Raw genomic sequence first — 20,224 nt, forward strand, 5'->3', positions numbered from 1 at the left:
TATGCTGTGATGTTGAGGTGACTTTGGGCTTACGGTTCCCAAAGTTCCTCATCACTGGGGTTTTCCACAACTCGTGTTGGCACAGTGGTGAGCACTGCTGCACCACCGCACCAGGGATCCGGGTTTGATTCCAACCTTGGATGACTGTGTAGAGTTTACATGTTTTCCCAGTGGCTGTGTGGGTTTCCTTCAGGGCTGCAGTTTCCTCAGTCAAAAGATGTGTAGATTAGGTGTTCTGGCTGTGCTAAATTGCCCCTCAGTCTATTATCCCCAAGATGTGTAGGTTAGGTTACTGGGACAAAATGGCCTCCTTCTGCACTGATTCTAGGTCTGAGTTTGTTGCAGACTAAATGATGAAAATAGATCGGTGTGAATAGTTATCAGCCCCAGTCTCTGATGCCCCAATCTCTGATGGAAGTCCCATGGTTCAACCTTCCATGGAAAATCTGTACAATGCTCCACAAGTGAAACACGAGAAACAGATCAAACTGTAACTGTGGCCATCCATGACAGGACATCACTCATACATTGAACCTCTGCCCCAAGAGATTCACTCCTGGTGGCATCACAACCATTTACAAACCACTGAATAGATTGTTAACCTCAAACGCGATCATACCCAAAACCATTCAAATGCTAAAAAAAGCTCTATTATCATCTAGCAATTTGCATATGTTAGAATCAACCTTTCACCATTTTGGAGGGGTGCAATTTTACAGATCGCCTTGCTCAGTGGTGGCAAAAACCAGAGATGTTGGCAGGTTGCTCCTCACCATTCTTCTGAGCTGAAAGTTGTGACACATTTCCCGATTACCTTAACAGGTCGCAGAGGGTCCAAAAACTAATAATTGGCCCCTCGTGAATCACAAGGAAAAGGAAGAACTTGCATTTCTGTAAAACCTTTTATGACACTCAACATTCCAAGGAGTTTCACAGCCAATTAGTTTACGTCAAAGTGCAGTGGTAGAAGTGAAGTAGTAAATTTGAGCTCACCAAGCTTCCACAACAGATTTTGAAATGGGTGGTCAGGTAGTCAGTTTAACTGGTTTTGGTTGACAGAAGAACCTGACCTCGGGGTCACTGGGAAAAAAAGTCTGTTCTTTAAAATTTGAAATAGTAGCTGTGAGATTGTTAATATCCAACCGAGCAGGTAAACGTTCAAAAGGTGACGCTTCCAAGGGTGCAGCACTCCCTCAGTAATGCACTGGGAATCAGCCTAGATTATATGGTGAAAGTCTTATCTCTATCTGACTGAGAACTCGGGAAGTCCAGCTTCTCAGCCAGAGCAATACTGCCTTTAGCTACGGGGTGGGCCGAGGGTATCTGCTATCTGTTAAAATCACATGACTTCTGCCAGAGAAATGATTGCCTGGGCCAAAGGGCCTGTACTGTAACTGGCCTCAGTATCTATATAAGGCTGTTCGGAGATGGAATGTGGGTCAATCAGCTGTTGCTCAGCCTCCTAGTCTGGGAACTCCACTAGATTGCAAACGGGTATCAAGGAGGATGATGCCGTGACAATGCATTTCCCACATTTCACAGGGTTAATAGCATTCCACCCTGTACATAAAAGATTTATTCAGAAAAGGAATGGAACTTATTGTCTAACGCACAGAGCTGTTCATGGAATCCCGAAGGTGCAGAAGGTGGCCATTCAGTCCATCGAATCAGCACTGACCCTACGAAAGAGCATCGTACCTAGGCCCATGCCCCATCTCTGTAACCCCACCTAATCTTTGGACATTTTGGGGCAATTTAGCATGGCCAATGCACCTAACTTTGTTTTATTCATTTGCTGGAGTTGGGCGTCGCTGGTTAAGCCAGCATTTACTGCCCATCCCTAGTTGCCCTTCAGAGGTGGCAGTGAGTTGCCTTCTTGAAATGCTGCAGTCCCCTATTGTGTAGGTACACACACACAATGATTTTCATAGATCATAGAATTTACAGTGCAGAAGGAGGCCATTTGGCCCATCGAGTCTGCACCGGCTCTTGGAAAGAGCACCCTACCCAAGGTCAACACCTCCACCCTATCCCCATAACCCAGTAACCCCACCCAACACTAGGGGCAATTTTGGACACTCAGGGCAATTTATCATGGCCAATCCACCTAACCTGCACATCTTTGGACTGTGGGAGGAAACCGGAGCACCCGGAGGAAACCCACACAGACTTCGCACAGAGAGTGACCCAAGCCGGAATCGACCCTGGAGCTGTGAAGCAATTGTGCTATCCACAATGCTACCATGCTGCCCTTTAGGGAGGGAGTTCCAGGATTTTGACCCTGCGAGTGAAGGAACGGTGATATATTTCCAAGTCAAGGTAGAGTGACCTGGGAGGTGGGTGGTGCTAGTGTTTCTCGATGGAAGTGGTTGTGGGCTTGGACGGTGCTGCCCAAGGAACCTTGGTGAGTTCCTGCAGTGCATTTTGCAGATGGTACGCACGGCTGTCTCTGCTCGTAGATGATGGAGGGATTGAATGTTTGTGGGTGTAGCAATTAAGAAAATTGTTTTGTTCTGGATGGTGTTGGGCTTCGAGTGTTGTTGGAGCTGCACTCATCCAGGCAAGTGGAGAGTATTTCATTACACTCCTGACTTGTGCCTTGCAGATGGTGGCCAGACGTTTGAGGGGGTGGTGGTGTGTGTGTGTGGGGGGGGGGGGGGGGGGGGGGGGGTCAGGAGATAAGTTGCTCGCTATAGGATTCCTGGCCTATGACATGCTCTGGTAGCCACAGTATGGAGAGTCCAGTTCAGTTTTGGATCAATGGTCGGATGTTGATTGTGGGGGATTCAGTGATGGTAATGCCATTGAGACACATTGATGAAGGTCAGGCAGTGGATGTGGTGTATATGGATTTCAGTAAGGCATTTGATAAGGTTCCCCATGGTAGGCTCATAACTTGCTACTTGTCAGCCCAAGCCTGGATATTGTCCAGCTCGTGCTGAATTTTGGACATGGACTGTCCTGCACATCTTTGAACTGTGGGAGGAAACCGAAGCACCCGGAGGTAACCCACACAGGCATGGGAGAAGGTGCAAATCCACACAGTCATCTGAAGCTGGAATCAAAACTGGGTCCCTGGCGCTGTGAGGCAGCAGTGCTAACTACTGTGCCACAGTGCCGCCCATTTGTGGTGTTGTTTATTCATGCTAAATATCATTCACTGCAACTGTACAGAACTACTATTCATATAAATAGGGGTAATTTACTGTGTGACTGTAGAGTTTTTGAAACCAGCCATTAAATGGTCACTCCCTGTAACTCAGGTGGTATCTGTCCATTGGAGGAGCTGTGTGATGTTGCTCACAAATATGGAGCCATCACCTTTGTCGACGAGGTGCACGCGGTTGGTCTGTACGGAACTCATGGAGCTGGGATTGGAGAGCGGGATGGCATCATGCACAAAATAGACATCCTATCAGGAACACTCGGTGAGTCAGCATCACATTTGCATTTTGCACGCCGTTGAGGCTCAGGGCTCGTTTTTTAGATAGGGCAAGAACAAAGCAGATGAAAGGAAGTTTGGCATGTATCTGCAGTGAATAAGGTTGGCGATGGAACTATGATACGGCACCACTCATGAACACCTGGCACAAACAAGGAGAAGATTGGGAATTTAATATTCTTGGCTCAAGGTGTTCAGGAAAGGAAGGAAAAAAATGAGGGAGGGACACCACTATTGATTGAAGTTGCATTGGAAAGGAACATGTACTTGAAGGTTTAAATTCAGAATCTATTCGTTAAATTAATGAACAGTCGTGGGATTATCGCACTGATCAGTGATGGTCATTAAATAGTGAGAAAAATACAGATGTGAAAATCCACAGGAAAATGTAAAGATGATTAGAGCAGTGATGAAATTATTCTAATGGAATAGGAAGTAACAAAGGGAAAACAACAGTACAAAAATAAGGAGAGGAATTTCTAAAATGTATACAAAATAAGTTTATTGATTAGTATGTTTCCAGCCCAACAATGAAGGAAGAAGTCTTGGAGGGGATTATAAGAGACAAGATTTATAATCATCTAGATAGGAATAATATGATCAGGGATAGTCAGCATGGCTTTGTGAAGGGTAGGCCATGCCTCACAAACTTTATTGAGTTCTTTGAGAAGGTGACTGAACAGGTAGACGAGGGTAGAGCAGTTGATGTGGTGTATATGGATTTCAGCAAAGCGTTTGATAAGGTTCCCCACGGTAGGCTATTGCAAAAAATACAGAGGCTGGGGATTGAGGGTGATCTAGAGATGTGGATCAGAAATTGGCTAGCTGAAAGAAGACAGAGGGTGGTGGTTGATGGGAAATGTTCAGAATGGAGTACAGTCACAAGTGGAGTACCACAAGGATCTGTTCTGGGGCCGTTGCTGTTTGTCATTTTTATCAATGACCTAGAGGAAGGCGCAGAAGGGTGGGTGAGTAAATTTGCAGACGATACTAAAGTCGGTGGTGTTGTCGATAGTGTGGAAGGATGTAGCAGGTTACAGAGGGATATAGATAAGCTGCAGAGCTGGGCTGAGAGGTGGCAAATGGAGTTTAATGTAGAGAAGTGTGAGGTGATTCACTTTGGAAGGAATAACAGGAATGCAGAATATTTGGCTAATGGTAAAGTTCTTGAAAGTGTGGATGAGCAGAGGGATCTAGGTGTCCATGTACATAGATCCCTGAAAGTTGCCACCCAGGTTGATAGGGTTGTGAAGAAGGCCTATGGAGTGTTGGCCTTTATTGGTAGAGGGATTGAGTTCCGGAGTCGGGAGGTCATGTTGCAGCTGTACAGAACTCTGGTACGGCCGCATTTGGAGTATTGCGTACAGTTCTGGTCACCGCATTATAGGAAGGACGTGGAGGCTTTGGAGCGGGTGCAGAGGAGATTTACCAGGATGTTGCCTGGTATGGAGGGAAAATCTTATGAGGAAAGGCTGATGGACTCGAGGTTGTTTTCGTTGGAGAGAAGAAGGTTAACAGGAGACTTAATAGAGGCATACAAAATGATCAGGGGGTTGGATAGGGTGGACAGTGAGAGCCTTCTCCCGCGGATGGATATGGCTGGCACAAGGGGACATAGCTTTAAACTGAGGGGTAATAGATATAGGACAGAGGTCAGAGGTAGGTTCCTTACGCAAAGAGTAGTGAGGCCGTGGAATGCCCTACCTGCTACAGTAGTGAACTCGCCAACATTGAGGGCATTTAAAAGTTTATTGGATAAACATATGGATGATAATGGCATCGTGTAGGTTAGATGGCTTTTGTTTCGGTGCAACATCGTGGGCCGAAGGGCCTGTACTGCGCTGTATTGTTCTATGTTCTATGTTCTAAGCGCTGGCGAATGAATTGGAGGATATTTCAGTGGGGGAGTACTTGGGCTAAAGTGATCACAATGTAGTTACATTTCAAATAGTCATGGAAAAGAATAGGGAAAACTAAAATCTGAAAACACTCAACTGCAGAAGCAGTCCAAAGATGTGCAGGTAAGGTGGAGTGGCCATGATCAATGCACGGGGTTACATGCATTAAGCAGGAGAGTAGCCCTCACTTTCGGAGGGTCGGTGCAGACTTCATGGGCCGAATGGCCTCCTTCTGCACTCTGGAGAGTCAAAGGTTGGCAGGCGAAAGGCAAGATTTCCTTTTTTGAATTTAAACAAAAGCTTGGTGAAATTCCCAAGTTAATTTCCCCATGGCAATGCCTCAACTACAGTCCGCTTGCTTTTCTCATGCAATAGAAATTGTATTTTTGAAATCTTGCATTTGTCCAAATAAGCGAAGGACAGAAAGTATCAGCAGCCTGACTCTTTCTCAGCAACAAAAAGGACAGGAAGCAGAATATAGTGATGAATAGTTTGCTTGACTAAAGAACAGGAAGCAGAGTGTAGTGGTGAATAGTTTGTGTAAAGGACTGGAAGCAGAATGTAGTGATAAATAGTTTGATTGACTAAAGGACAGAAAGGACAGGAAAGAAGCGTGTAGTGGTGAATAGTTTGATTGACCAAAGGACAGGAAGCAGAGTTTAGTGATGAATAGTTTGATTCATCAAGGCACAATATAGCAAAGCAAAGTGTTAGGCTTCCAGTAAAGGACTGGAAGCAGAGTGGAGAGATGAATAGTTTGATTGTGTAAAGGACTGCAGAGTGCAGCGGTAAATAGTTTCATTATGTAAAGATCAGGAAGCAGAGTGTCGTGGTAAATAGTTTGATTGTCTAAAGGACAGGAAGCAGAGTGTAGTGGTGAATAGTTTGTCTAAAGGACAGGACGCAGAGTAAAGTGGTGAATAGTTTGATTGTGGGGGCCAGTTTCACTAATTTTGCTAGGCAACTGGTTTGTGACGCAGAGTGAGGTTAGCAGTACGGGTTCATATCTCGTACTGGCTAAGTTTATTCATGAAGGTCAGTCTTCTCAACCTTGCCCCTCGCCCGAGGTGTGGTGATCCTCAGGTTAAATCACCACCAGTCAGCTCTCCCTCCCAAAGGGGAAAGCAACCTATGGTCATCTAGGACTATGGCAACTATAGTTTCATAGCTTGTTTTCAGACTTTTGGTGGGAATGAGAGTAATGCAGGGGTGTTTCCTTGGGTGCAGTGTTAGGACCACAGGGTAGGTGGTGATGTTGTAGTATTGTCACTGGATAGTAATGCAGAGATCCCAGGTAATGCTCTGGGGTCCTGGGTTCGGAATCCTGCCAATGCAGATGGTGAAATTTGAATTCAACAAAAATATGGAATTAAAAGTATAATGGTAACCATGAAACCATTGCCAATTGTCGTAAAATTAATCTAGTTCACTAATGTCCTTCAAGGAAGGAAATCTGCTGTCCTTACCCGCTCTGGCCTTTGTGACTCCAGACCCACATAGCGATGTTGTTGACTATTAACTGACCCTCTCTGAAATGGCCTAGTAAGTTTCTCAGTTAAAGGGCAATTAGGGATGGGCAATAAATGCTGGCCTAGCCAGCGACGCCCACATCCACAAGAACGACATGTATTCATAGTCTAGTCTTGGGTATACAGTATGACTTTCGAAGTTTGCAATATAGTCTGAAATATTAACAGTATGGCGTACAGCGAGGGGCTTCAGGTCAAAACAGACCAGTGAAATGGACAAGACAGAATTAGAACTGCAAAATCCCTAGAGCCGAAATAGTTTTGATTGTCCATCAAGTCAGCACCAACCCTCTTGACAGAACACCCTACCTACGCCCATCTCCCCACCCTATACCCCACAACCCCACCTAACCTGCAAATTTTGGGGCACAAAGGGGCAATTTAGCATGGCCAATCCACCTAATCTTCACATCTTTGGGCCTTGGAAGGAAAACCAGAGCAGCTGGAGGAAACCCACCCAGACACGGGGAGAAAGTGTAAACTCCACAGTCATACAAGGCTGGAATTGAACCAGGGTTCCTGGCGCTGAGGTAGCAGTGCTAAGATTGCAGATTAATTTTTAAAAAATGATTAAAACCGTTTAATAATTGATACAAAACCTACAAAAACACAAAACAATTAAACAGTAAGAATCCTCTTCCCTTACAACAGTAAAACTTAGTTACTAAGTCATCCCTCCCCCCCCCCACCACCCCAACAGCAAACAGCTCTTTAATCTACAATATAAACAGCCGCCATCTGCAGTAAAACCGTTCCACTAACCCTCTCATGGTAAACTTAACCTTTTCAAGATGTAAGAACGAAGTCAAGTCACCCAGCCATGCAAAGGCGTTTGGTGGTGTAATCAACCTCCAGCCCAATAGGATCTGCCTCCTTGCCACCAGTGAGGCAATGGCCAGAACATCTTCCTCCATCCCCTGTCCGGAGTTCCAGCATAACCGAAACCCCACAAATCACCACCAATGGGCAAGGCTCCAACCCAGTGTTCAGGATTGGCGAGAGGAAGGACCCAGAGGTCTGCCAGTTTTGAGCACGAGCAGAACATGTGCGCATTATGTGCCAGGCCCCCAGACACCGATCACATCCATCATCCACCCCTTCAAAAAATCGACTCATTCTAGCCTTTGTAAGGTGTGCTCGGAACACCACTTTCAGCTGGATGAGACGCAGCCTAGCACAGGACGAGGTTGAATTCAACCTCCTCAATGCCTCACTCCAAACATCCTCTTCCAAGAGCGGACCCTAACTCCTCCATCCACTTTGCCTTCACACCCACAACAGAGCAAATCTCCTCATCATATGCTGGTATATACCCACCTCTTAACTAGAGCAGGATAAGATCCTCTCGAGCAACGTAGAAGGCTGCTTCATCGGAAAGGATGAAAAGTACTTTTCGACACAACTGCGTGACCTGAACCCATCTGCATCTGTGAGCCCTTACTTTTATTTCAGTTCGCTAGCGAACCGAGCTTCTGACAATAAATCTCCCACTTTCCCTAAACTTCTATCCTTCCATTCCCTAAATTTCACAACCAACCTAGCAGGATCGAAGAACTGATTCGCACAGGTCGGGGTCGACCTACAGGTGGCCCTCAAATTAAAATGATAGTGGAGTTGCCTCCAGATTTTTACCATGGCTACTACTATCAAGTTAGAGGAGTATTTCTTTGGTACCACTGGTAATGGAGCTAATACCAGCACCACTCGGCCTGCTCCCATCACAGACTCTGCTTCCGTCCGAACCCAAAGCTCATCTGAATCTCCAAACCACTCTGGCGTCCACTTTTCAGCGGTAGCTGAATAATAGTATTGAACATCTGTCTCTCCCTCTGGATCAACGTCCTGCTGTTCCTTGCACACTTACCTGTCCAAATAAACCCAGTCACAAGACGGTCAATCTCTCTAGAAAAAAAACCTTGGGTAAGAATATCGGAAGGCACCGGAATAAGAATAAGACCATAAGACATAGGAGCACAATTAGGCCATTCGGCCCATCGAGTCTGCTCCGACATTCAATCATTGCTGATATTTTCTCATCCCCATTCTCCTGCCTTCTCCCCATAACCCCTGATCCTCATCTTGATCAAAAACCTCTGTCTCTGTCTTAAAGACACTCAGTGATTTGGCCTCCACAGCCTTCTGCTGGTGGTCCACAGATTCACCACCCTCTGGATGAAGAAATTCCTCCTCATCTCGGTTTTAAAGGATCGTCCCTTTAGTCTGAGATTGCGTCCTCTGCTTCTAGTTTTTCCTACAAGTGGACACTACAGGTGTAGTGTCGATGGTTTAGAAACTGCCCAACTTAGAATCATAGAATCATAGAATTTACAGTGCAGAAGGAGGCCATTCGGCCCATCGAGTCTGCATCGGCTCTTGGAAAGAGCACCCTACCCAAGTTCAGTACCTCCACCCTATCCCCATAACCCAGTAACCCCACCCAACACTAAGGGCAATGTTGGACACTAAGGGCAATTTATCATGACCAATCCACCTAACCCGCACATCTTTGGACTGTGGGAGGAAACCGGAGCACCCGGAGGAAACCCACGCACACACGGGGAGGATGTGCAGACTCCGCACAGACAGTGACCCAAGCCGGAATCGAACCTGGGACCCTGGAGCTGTGAAGCAATTGTGCTATCCACAAGGCTACCGTGCTGCCCTTAATACAGGTAAAAATAAAACAATTAACCAGCAACGACTACGCCCCACGCAAGAACAGTAATCAGCTGTTATGGGCCTGTGCAAACAATTTAAATCTTTACTACTTACACTGCAGTCACTCTGTCCTCACTCCGACCGGATTCAGCTGGAAACTCCCAACAGTAAGTTTAAAAAGTTTACTCCCCTTCTCAGCAAGCACTCACTCAGCAACCACTGCGCCCCGCACGATAACACCTCAGGGAAAAGAAAAACTACTTACCAGTCACCAGCCAATCACTTACCTGCAGGCTGTGACGTCATGGTTCAACTTCTTTCTACTTCTACCTGCCCTCGAGTCTCCCTCTTGATCTTTACTCGGCTGGGATCCTTACAGTGATTGTCCTTTTTTTTGGTTAGCGGAGGAGGGAGGGAGGAAAACACTGAAGAAGTGTTTCGGGTATAACCGTCAATTGACAACAGCTCCTCCACAAACACCTTCAAGTTACGGTGACTGCAATCATAGAATTTACAGTGCAGGAGGCCATTCGGCCCATCGAGTCTGCACCGGCTCTTGGAAAGAGCACCCTACCCAAGGTCAACACCTCCACCCTATCGCCATAACCCAGTAACCCCACCCAACACTAAGGGCAATTTTTGGACACTGAGGGCAATTTATCATGGCCAGGTGCAAAGAAGATTTACCAGGATGTTGCCTGGAATGGAGAGTAGGTCTTACGAGGAAAGGTTGAGGGTGCTAGGCCTTTTCTCAATAGAATGGAGCAGGATGAGGGGCGACTTGATAGAGGTTTATAAGATGATCAGGGGAATAGATAGAGTAGACAGTCAGAGACTTTTTCCCCGGGTGGAACAAACTATTACAAGGGGACATAAATTTAAGGTGAAAGGTGGAAGATATAGGAGGGATATCAGAGGTAGGTTCTTTACCCAGAGAGTAGTGGGGGCATGGAATGCACTGCCTGTGGAAGTAATTGAGTCGGAAACATTAGGGACCTTCAAGCAGCTATTGGATAGGTATATGGATTACAGTAAAATGATAGTGTAGATTTATTTGTTCTCAAGGGCAGCACGGTAGCATTGTGGATAGCACAATTGCTTCACAGCTCCAGGGTCCCAGGTTAGATTCCGGCTTGGGTCACTGTCTGTGCGGAGTCTGCACGTCCTCCCCGTGTCTGCGTGGGTTTCCTCCGGGTGCTCCGGTTTCCTCCCACAGTCCAAAGATGTGCGGGTTAGGTGAATTGGCCAATGATAAATTGCCCTTAATGTCCAAATTACCCTTGGTGTTGGGTGGAAGTGTTGAGTTTGGGTAGGGTGCTCTTTCCAAGAGCCGGTGCAGACTCAAAGGGCCGAATGGCCTCCTTCTGCACTGTAAATTCAATGTTAATCTATGATTAATCTAGGACAAAGGTTCGGCACAACATCGTGGGCCGAAGGGCCTGTTCTGTGCTGTATTTTTCTATGTTCTATGTTCTAATCCACCTAACCTGTACATCTTTGGACTGTGGGAGGAAACTGGAGCACCCGGAGGAAACCCACGCACACACGGGAAGGATAGGCAGACTCCGCACAGACAGCAATGCACTGATGCAGATTTTCCCCGCAACAGCCAATCAGCAGCTCCACTCTACTGCCCTCTGCTGGATTGTTCTCCTTACAGCAGAGAAAGTAACTCTGACTTGGAAGGGTGGTCAGGTTCCTGTGCCCGATTTTCCCTTGGTTGATGCCTGCTACATGATCACCAAGGAAAGAACAAAAGCAGTCCGGATGCGATATGATTGAATGGGTTGCTGGTGCTCACTGTCCAGACTAACTCATGGTAGTTCACTCCTGGAAACAATATTAATGGGCACTCTCCCTACCAACGCACACCCCACAAACATGGCTAAAACTAAGTGTGGGAGGGACGGAACAGTTGCTGATAAGGAAAGATTGGCTCCAGAGAAAGTAAGCAGAGATGGAAACTGGAATGCTATTCTCCAGGTCATGCAGGACTGATATTGAATGGTAAATGTTTCCTTTCCAGGGAAAGCCTTTGGCTGTGTGGGTGGTTATATTGCCAGCACAGCTGCGCTCACTGACACAATACGATCCTATGCGGCTGGCTTCATCTTCACCACAGCACTGCCGCCAATGGTACTGGCCGGCGCCTTGGAGTCTGTACGTACTTTAAAGAGCGAAGAAGGTCAGGCGCTGCGCCGTTCTCACCAACGCAATGTCAAGTACATGCGACAGCTGCTGATGGATGCAGGCCTGCCAGTCATCAAATGCCCCAGCCACATCATCCCAATACGGGTAAGTGATCAATATGCTGGGCAGCACCACCTGACACTATATATCCAGTGATACAAAACTGTAGCAGGGTAATCTCACTGTATAACCAGTGATACAAAGACGTAACAGGGTAATCTCACTGCATAACATGTTTCACACAGTATCTCGGTTTGACAGGAAAGAAAACTAAATTGTTATATCTAGGAAGCTCGACAGAGTTTACAACTCAGCATGTCGGCAGCAAATGAATTAAGCGCAGACAAATGTAACATGCTGTGTACTGACAATAGCATGGGGCACATGTACTCCAAGGGTGGGAGCAGAAAGACATCCAAGGTGCTCAGGGCTTTAACTGACTTCCCGTTCACCATTTCCCAACAGTATAAGGCGAAGTGAAAGCGCAGATTACAGGATTCTGGGGCCTACTGATAAGATAGTAGAGTTCGATTCCGACACCGGAAATATCCTTGAATGTCAGGGAAAGTTTCACTCGCCAGAACACAGGGAAACATGACAGGGCAATGAATCCCAGCAAGGCCAGAACACAGGGAAACATGACAGGGCAATGAATCCCAGCAAGGGAAGGAAGAGCAAGGTTAGAGGGAGAATACTAAAGAAAGAAAACATATAAACAGGGGACACAGGGCTGCAGGGTGGCACACTGGTTAGCACTGCTGCCTCACAGCGCCGAGGACCCGGGTCCGATCCCGGCGCAGGGTCACTGTCCATGTGGGGTTTGCACATTCTCCCTGTGTCTGCATGGGTCTCACCCCCACATCCCAAATGTGCAGGGTAGGTGGATTGACCACACTAAATTGCCCCTTGATTGGAATTTTTTTTTTTTTTTTTAAAAGGACATATTAAAACTGGGAACTACTCCTGTACAGCTCAGAGCAGCAAGGAGAAAAGGTTCAAGTATAAAGAGCAATTTTAGGATCGATGGTCTGGTAACTGAGCAAGCGGAGAAGTCATTGAGTCAGTAAATTTGCAGACGATGCGAAGATTGGTAGAGTTGTGGATAGTGAGGAGGGCTGTTGTCGGCTGCAAAGAGACATAGATAGGATGCAGAGCTGGGCTGAGAAGTGGCAGATGGAGTTTAACCCTGAAAAGTGTGAGGTTGTCCATTTTGGAAGGACAAATATGAATGCGGAACACAGGGTTAACAGTAGGGTTCTTGGCAATGTGGAGGAGCAGAGAGATCTTGGGGTCTATGTTCATAGATCTTTGAAAGTTGCCACTCAAGTGGATAGAGCTGTGCAGAAGACCTATGGTGTGCTAGCGTTCATTAGCAGAGGGCGATGATGCAGCTGTACAAAACCTTGGTACGGCCACTGAGTACTGTGTGCAGTTCTGGTCGCCTCATGTTAGGAAGGATGTGGAAGCTTTGGAAAAGGTGCAGAGGAGATTTACTAGGATGTTGCCTGGAATGGAGAGTAGGTCTTACGAGGAAAGGTTGAGGGTGCTAGGCCTTTTCTCATTAGAACGGAGAAGGATGAGGGGCGACTTGATAGAGGTTTATAAGATGATCAGGGGAATAGATAGACAGTCAGAGACTTTTTCCCCGGGTGGAACCATTACAAGGGGACATAAATTTAAGGTGAAAGGTGGAAGATATAGGAGGGATATCAGAGGTAGGTTCTTTACCCAGAGAGTAGTGGGGGCATGGAATTCACTGCCTGTGGAAGTAGTTGAGTCGGAAACATTAGGGACCTTCAAGCAGCTATTGGATAGGTACATGGATTACGGTAAAATGATATATAAAATGATCTATTTGTTCTTAAGAGCAGCATGGTAGCATTGTGGATAGCACAATTGCTTCACAGCTCCAGGGTCCCAGGTTCGATTCCGGCTTGGGTCACTGTCTGTGCGGAGTCTGCACGTCCTCCCAGTGTCTGCGTGGGTTTCCTCCGGGTGCTCCGGTTTCCTCCCAGTCCAAAGATGTGCAGGTTAGGTGAATTGGCCAATGATAAATTGCCCTTAATGTCCAAAATTGCCCTTGGTGTTGGGTGGAGGTGTTGAGTTTGGGTAGGGTACTCTTTCCAGGAGCCGGTGCAGACTCAAAGGGCCGAATGGCCTCCTTCTGCACTGTAAATTCAATGATAATCTATGATTAATCTAGGACAAAGGTTCGGCACAACATCGTGGGCCGAAGGGCCTGTTCTGTGCTGTATTTTCTATGTTCTATGTTCTTGTTGTGGTGGGACCTGAACCAGTGGACCTCAGATTACCAGCCTGGTGATATTAGCAGTAGTTTGAAGGCTGCAAAAACACCAAGCAGTGTGGATAATGGGAGGGTCACATTGTTAGAAGGATAAGATTCGAGAAAGACAAAATGAATCAGGTTTGACTGGCTGCTGCTTCTCCCGAAGGTATGCGATGCTGCGAGGAACACTGAGATCTGCAACATCATGATGAGTCGACATGACATCTATGTGCAGGCCATCAACTACCCGACTGTCCCCAGGGGAGAGGAGCTGCTCCGGCTTGCCCCCTCCCCACATCACGAACCCCGGATGATGGAATACTTTGTGGGTGAGTAACAGTGTAGTGGAGTGGGGAAAGGGAAACCCCTGGGTTGCTTTCTAGTGTCTGATGAGGCACTGACCTCTATGGGCAGTTCAGTAATTAAACTGATGGCAGCGTCCCCAGGCTCCGAATTAATTTTTGACTTTCAAATTCCCGGCCACTTTCTCGGGGCTTCTCTGTATGTGAGCAGGAGGACTTGTAGCACGCGGCCATTTACTACGTAGACACGCGTCTCCATGCAGGTAGCCAGAACATGAATCAGGAGAGCTGGGGCAAAGGAGCTGTAGGAACAAGACCAGGCTCCATCCCTCAAGCATGTTATTAATAAATCAATGCTCGAGGTTTTACGGTGGGAGAGTTGCATTCTCTGCAAGATCACATTGTCTACCAAAGTAGAAAGGGCAATACCATTTGATGCATTTGTCGGCAACTGATGTCATCAGCTGCAGCTCCAGATCAGGGCTGCACTCGAAATTGGAGAACTTCAATGCACACCTATGGGAGCGCTGCACTGTCTCAGGATGAGGATGACAGGAGGTCCTGTCTGCATATTCAGTTGGATGTCAAAGGTCCAATGGCTACTATTGGAAGAGGACAGGACATCTCTGGTGGTGTCAGAGGGTTGGAATTCTTTCCTCAACCATCAGAAAACAAGCAGATTGTGTTGCCGTTTATACTCTCCATGGGATCTTGCTGTGTACAAATGGATTGCCTGATTTTCCATCACCAGCACGGTAGCATTGTGGATAGCACAATTGCTTCACAGCTCCAGGGTCCCAGGTTCGATTCCGGCTTGGGTCATTGTCTGTGCGGAGTCTGCACATCCTCCCCGTGTGTGCGTGGGTTTCCTCCGGGTGCTCCGATTTCCTCCCACAGTCCAAAGATGTGCAAGTTAGGTGGATTGGCCATGATAAATTGCCCTTAGTGTCCAAAATTGCACTTAGTGTTGGGTGGGGTTACTGGGTTATGGGGATAGGGGGGAGGTGTTGCCCTTGGGTAGGATGCTCTTTCCAAGGGCCGGTGCAGACTCGATGGGCCGAATGGCCTCCTTCTGCACCGTAAATTCTATGATCTATGAGCAGTGACTAAAACAATTTGGGAAGTGCTCAGCAGGTGACATGTTCCTGCATTTTTCCACTTTTACTTTAAATGTAATCCTGGCTTTTCCTTTCATACATCTGGTCAATAATTTCAGTTTAAAAACTGTAAAATAATGCTTCCCTCTCTTCCTTACATTTTTTTTGTGATGATCTCAAACTGATCCGAGTTACAGACCCACAACAGGGGAAATATTTTATCCCAAGTTACTGCACGTAAAGAATCCCCATCAGCTCTAAGCCCCCCACCCCCCGACTACTCAATCTCCTGTTTGCTGTCACTGTTAGACCGAAAATAGCCCCAGTCTCTCACCTCTCCTAATGAATCTTGTTTATTTCCAGATTGCCTGGTTGAGGCTTGGAAGGAGGTGGGGCTTCCCATGCAGTCCCTCTCCTCAGCAACTTGCAGCTTCTGTCAACGACCCCTGCATTTCGAGCTGATGAGCGAATGGGAACGCTCCTACTTTGGTGGGATGGAGGGACGATACCTCACTGTGTGTGCCTGAACCGACAGCGGACTGAGCTCGACTGAGGAAACCATCTGAACACAATTAAATTACAAGCAGTGGATGAGCAGTCAGCAATATAAAATCCTCAACCATAACACGGTCTCATCAATGCCAACTGTCACAATAACACATATCCCATACCCCTCATTCTGACACTGACATATCCCATAAGGGCGGAACGGTGGCACAGTGATTAGCACTGTTGCTTCACAGCACCAAGGACCCGGGTTTAATTCCCAGCTTGGGTCACTGTCTGTGTGGAGTCTGCACGTTCCCCCGGTGTCTGCGTAGGTTTCCTCCGGGTGCTCTGGTTTCCTCCCACGCATCCCGAGAAAATGGCTTGTTAGGACATTCTGAATTCTCCCTCAGCGTACCCGAACAGGCGCCGGAATGTGGCAACTAGGGGCTTTTCACAGTAACTTCATTGCAGTGCAACACTAATAAAGATTATAATGTAATAATAATCTTTATCGTCTCAAGTAGGCTTACATTAACACTTTAACACTGCAATGAAGTTGTTGCTGTGAAAAGCCCCTAGCTGCCACATTCCGGCACCTGTTCGGGTACACAAGAGGGAGAATTCAGAATGTCCAAATTACCTAACAGCATGCCTTTCAGGACTTGTGGGAGGAAACCGGAGCACCGAGAGGAAACCCACACCGCACAAGGACAACGTGCAGACTCCGCAGACAGTGACCCAAGCCGGGAATCGAACCTGAAACCCTGGCGCTGTGAAGCAACAGTGCTTTCCATCCCATACACCTCACTATAACACTGATATAGCCCACACTCCTCACTGTAACACTGATATATACCACACCCCTCACCACAACACTGATATACGTACAAACAGAAAATAGGAGCAGGTAGAGGTCATTTGGCCCTCCGCCATTCATTATGATCGTGCCTGATCATCTAACTCATTAGCCTATTCCCGCTTTCCTACCATATCCTTTGATCCCCTTCACCCCAAGTGCTATATCTAACTGCTTCTTGAAAACATTCAATGTTTTGGTCTCAACTGTAAGGAGACCAAAACTGCACACAATATTCCAGGTGTGGCCTCACCAAAGCCTTGTATAACTGCAATATATCCCTGCTACTGTACTCTAATCTCCTCGTTATCAAGGCTAGCATACCATTTGCTTTCCTTACCGCCTGTTGTACCTGCACACTTCCCTTCACTGACTGGTGTAGGAGGACACTCAGGTCTAGTTGCACATTCCCTTCTCCTAATTTATGGCCATTTAGATAATAGTTTGCCTTCTCGTTTTTGCTACCAAAGTGGATAACCTCACAATTCTCCAAATTATACTGCATCTGTCATTCATTTGCCCACTCTCAACTTTTATAGAATTATAGAATTTACAGTGCAGGAGGCCATTCAGACAATCGGGTCTACACCGGCTCTTGGAAAGAGCACCCTACCCAAGCCCACAACTCCACCCTATCCCCATAACCCAGTAACCCCACCCAACACTAAGGGCAATTTTTCGTGGCCAATCCACCTAACCTGCACATCTTTGGACAGTGGGAGGAAACCGGAGCACCCGAAGGAAACCCACGCACACACGGGGAGAACGTGCAGACTCCGCACAGACAGTGACCCAAGCCGGGAATCGAATCTGGGACCCTGGAGCTGTGAAGCAATTGTGCTAACCATGCTGCCCTTGTCCAAATCACAATGAAGGATTTCTCCATCCTCGTCACAGCTCACCCGCCCGCCCAACTTGGTGTCATGTGCGATTTTGGCGATATTACACTTTGTGCCCTCATCTAAATCATTAATATATATGTGAAGAGCTGGGGTCCCAGCACCGACCCCAGTGGTATCCCACTAGTCACTGCCTGCCAATTTAAAAAAGACCTGTTAATTCCTACTTTTCATTTCCTGTCTGCCAACCAGTTTTCTATCCATCTCAATACACTACCCCTAATTCCATGCGCTTTAATTTTACACACTAATCTCCTAACCGGGACTGTCAAAAGCCTCTGAAAGTCTAAATATATCACATCCACTGGTTCCCCCTTGTCGACTCTACTAGTTATATCCTCGAAGAATTCCAGTAGATTTGTCAAGTAGGAATTCCCATTCATGACTAGGGTAAGAGTAGGGCCAGTCAAGGACAGGGATGGGAAGTTGTGTGTGGAGTCTGAAGAGATAGGCGAGATACTAAACAAATATTTTTCGTCAGTATTCACTCAGAAAAAAGATAATGTTGTGGAGGAGAATGCGGAGACCCAGGCTATTAGAATTGAGGTACGTAGGGAAGAAATGTTGGCAATTCTGGACAGGCTGAAAATAGATAAGTCCCCGGGGCCTGATGGGATTTATCCTAGGATTCTCTGGGAGGCCAGGGAAGAGATTGCTGGACCTTTGGCTTTGATTTGTATGTCATCATTGGCTACAGGAATAGTGCCAGAGGACTGGAGGATAGCAAATGTGGTCCCTTTGTTCAAGAAGGGGAGTAGAGACAACCCCAGCAACTATAGACCGGTGAGCCTCACGTCTGTTGTGGGTAAAGTCTTGGAGGGGATTATAAGAGACAAGATTTATAATCATCTACATAGGAATAATATGATTAGGGATAGTCAGCAAGGATTTGTGAAGGGTAGGTCATGCCTCACAAACCTTATCGAGTTCTTTGAGAAGGTGACTGAACAGGTAGACGAGGGTATAGAGTAGTTGATGTGGTGTATATGGATTTCAGTAAAGCGTTTGATAAGGTTCCCCACGGTAGGCTATTGCAGAAAATACGGAGGCTGGGGATTGAGGGTGATTTAGAGATGTGGATCAGAAATTGGCTAGCTGAAAGAAGACAGAGGGTGGTGGTTGATGGGAAATGTTCAGAATGGAGTTCAGTTACAAGTGGCGTACCACAAGGATCTGTTCTGGGGCCATTGCTGCTTGTCATTTTTATCAATGACCTAGAGGAGGGCGCAGAAGGGTGGGTGAGTAAATTTGCAGACGACACTAAAGTCGGTGGTGTTGTCGACAGTGCGGAAGGATGTAACAGGTTACAGAGGGACATAGATAAGCTGCAGAGCTGGGCTGAGAGGTGGCAAATGGAGTTTAATGTAGAGAAGTGTGAGGTGATTCACTTTGGAAGGAATGCGGAATATTTGGCTAATGGTAAAGTTCTTGGAAGTGTGGATGAGCAGAGGGATCTAGGTGTCCATGTACATAGATCCCTGAAAGTTGCCACCCAGGTTGATAGGGTTGTGAAGAAGGACTATGGAGTGTTGGCCTTTATTGGTAGAGGGATTGAGTCCCGGAGCCATGAGGTCATGTTGCAGCTGTACAAAACTCTGGTACGGCCGCATCTGGAGTATTGCGTACAGTTCTGGTCACCGCATTATAGGAAGGACGTGGTAGCTTTGGAGCGGGTGCAGAGGAGATTTACCAGGCTGTTGCCTGGTATGGAGGGAAAATCTTATGAGGAAAGGCTGATGGACTTGAGGGTGTTTTCGTTAGAGAGAAGAAGGTTAAGAGGAGACTTAATAGAGGCATACAAAATGATCAGGGGGTTAGATAGGGTGGACAGTGAGAGCCTTCTCCCGTGGATGGAAATGGCTAGCACGAGGGGACATAGCCTTAAACTGAGGGGTAATAGATATAGGACAGAGTTCAGAGGTAGGTTCTTTACGCAAAGAGTGGTGAGGCCGTGGAATGCCCTACCTGCAACAGTAGTGAACTCGCCAACATTGAGGGCATTTAAAAGTTTATTGGATAAGCATATGGATGATAATGGCATAGTGTAGGTTAGATGGCTTTTGTTTTTTGACTTCCCATGTCGGTGCAACATTGTGGGCTGAAGGGCCTGTACTGCGCTGTATCATTCTTTGTTCTATGTTCTAAGAATCCATGCTGACTCTGTCCGATTCTGCCACTATTTTCCAAGTTCTCTGCTTAAAATCTTTGGTAATGAATTCTAGAATTTTCCCCCAATACCGACATCCGGCTTACTGGTCTATAATTCCCTGTACCTCTATTTTTAAATAGTGGAATTACATTAGTTACTCTCCTATCTGCAGGAACCGTTCCAGAGTCTATACAATCCTGGAAGATGACCACAAAGGCATCCACTATTTCCAGAGCCACTGCCTTAAGTACTCTGGGATGTAGATTATCAGGCCCTGAGGATTTATCAGCTTTCAATCCCATAACTTTCTCCAACACCATTTCTCCATGAATACTGATCGCCTTCAGTTCCTCCCTCTCACTTAATCCTGTATTTCCCAACATTTCTGTTATCTGATTTGTGAAGACAGAAGCAAAGTACGTGTTTAG

At 46.7% G+C, this 20,224-nt stretch overlaps 1 protein-coding gene across 2 annotated transcripts in view; it reads left to right on the plus strand.

The window, feature by feature from the left end:
- The window catches only part of LOC140406733 (5-aminolevulinate synthase, erythroid-specific, mitochondrial-like), a 64,175-nt gene extending 47,573 nt beyond the window's left edge, over positions 1–16,602 (plus strand). Inside the window, exons 7-10 of one of the 2 annotated variants that reach the window (XM_072494679.1) lie at positions 3,264–3,428; positions 11,554–11,822; positions 14,171–14,333; positions 15,767–16,601. In XM_072494679.1, the coding sequence (XP_072350780.1) occupies positions 3,264–3,428; positions 11,554–11,822; positions 14,171–14,333; positions 15,767–15,930 (761 nt within the window). In that variant the 3' untranslated portion in view covers positions 15,931–16,601. Of the gene's footprint in view, positions 1–3,263; positions 3,429–11,553; positions 11,823–14,170; positions 14,334–15,766 lie in introns of both variants that reach the window. The other variant, XM_072494680.1, reaches the window with a different exon arrangement.
- Positions 16,603–20,224: the final 3,622 nt, after the last annotated feature.

Source organism: Scyliorhinus torazame, unplaced genomic scaffold (genome assembly GCF_047496885.1).
Source record: "Scyliorhinus torazame isolate Kashiwa2021f unplaced genomic scaffold, sScyTor2.1 scaffold_824, whole genome shotgun sequence".
Taxonomy (NCBI): Eukaryota; Metazoa; Chordata; class Chondrichthyes; order Carcharhiniformes; family Scyliorhinidae; genus Scyliorhinus; species Scyliorhinus torazame.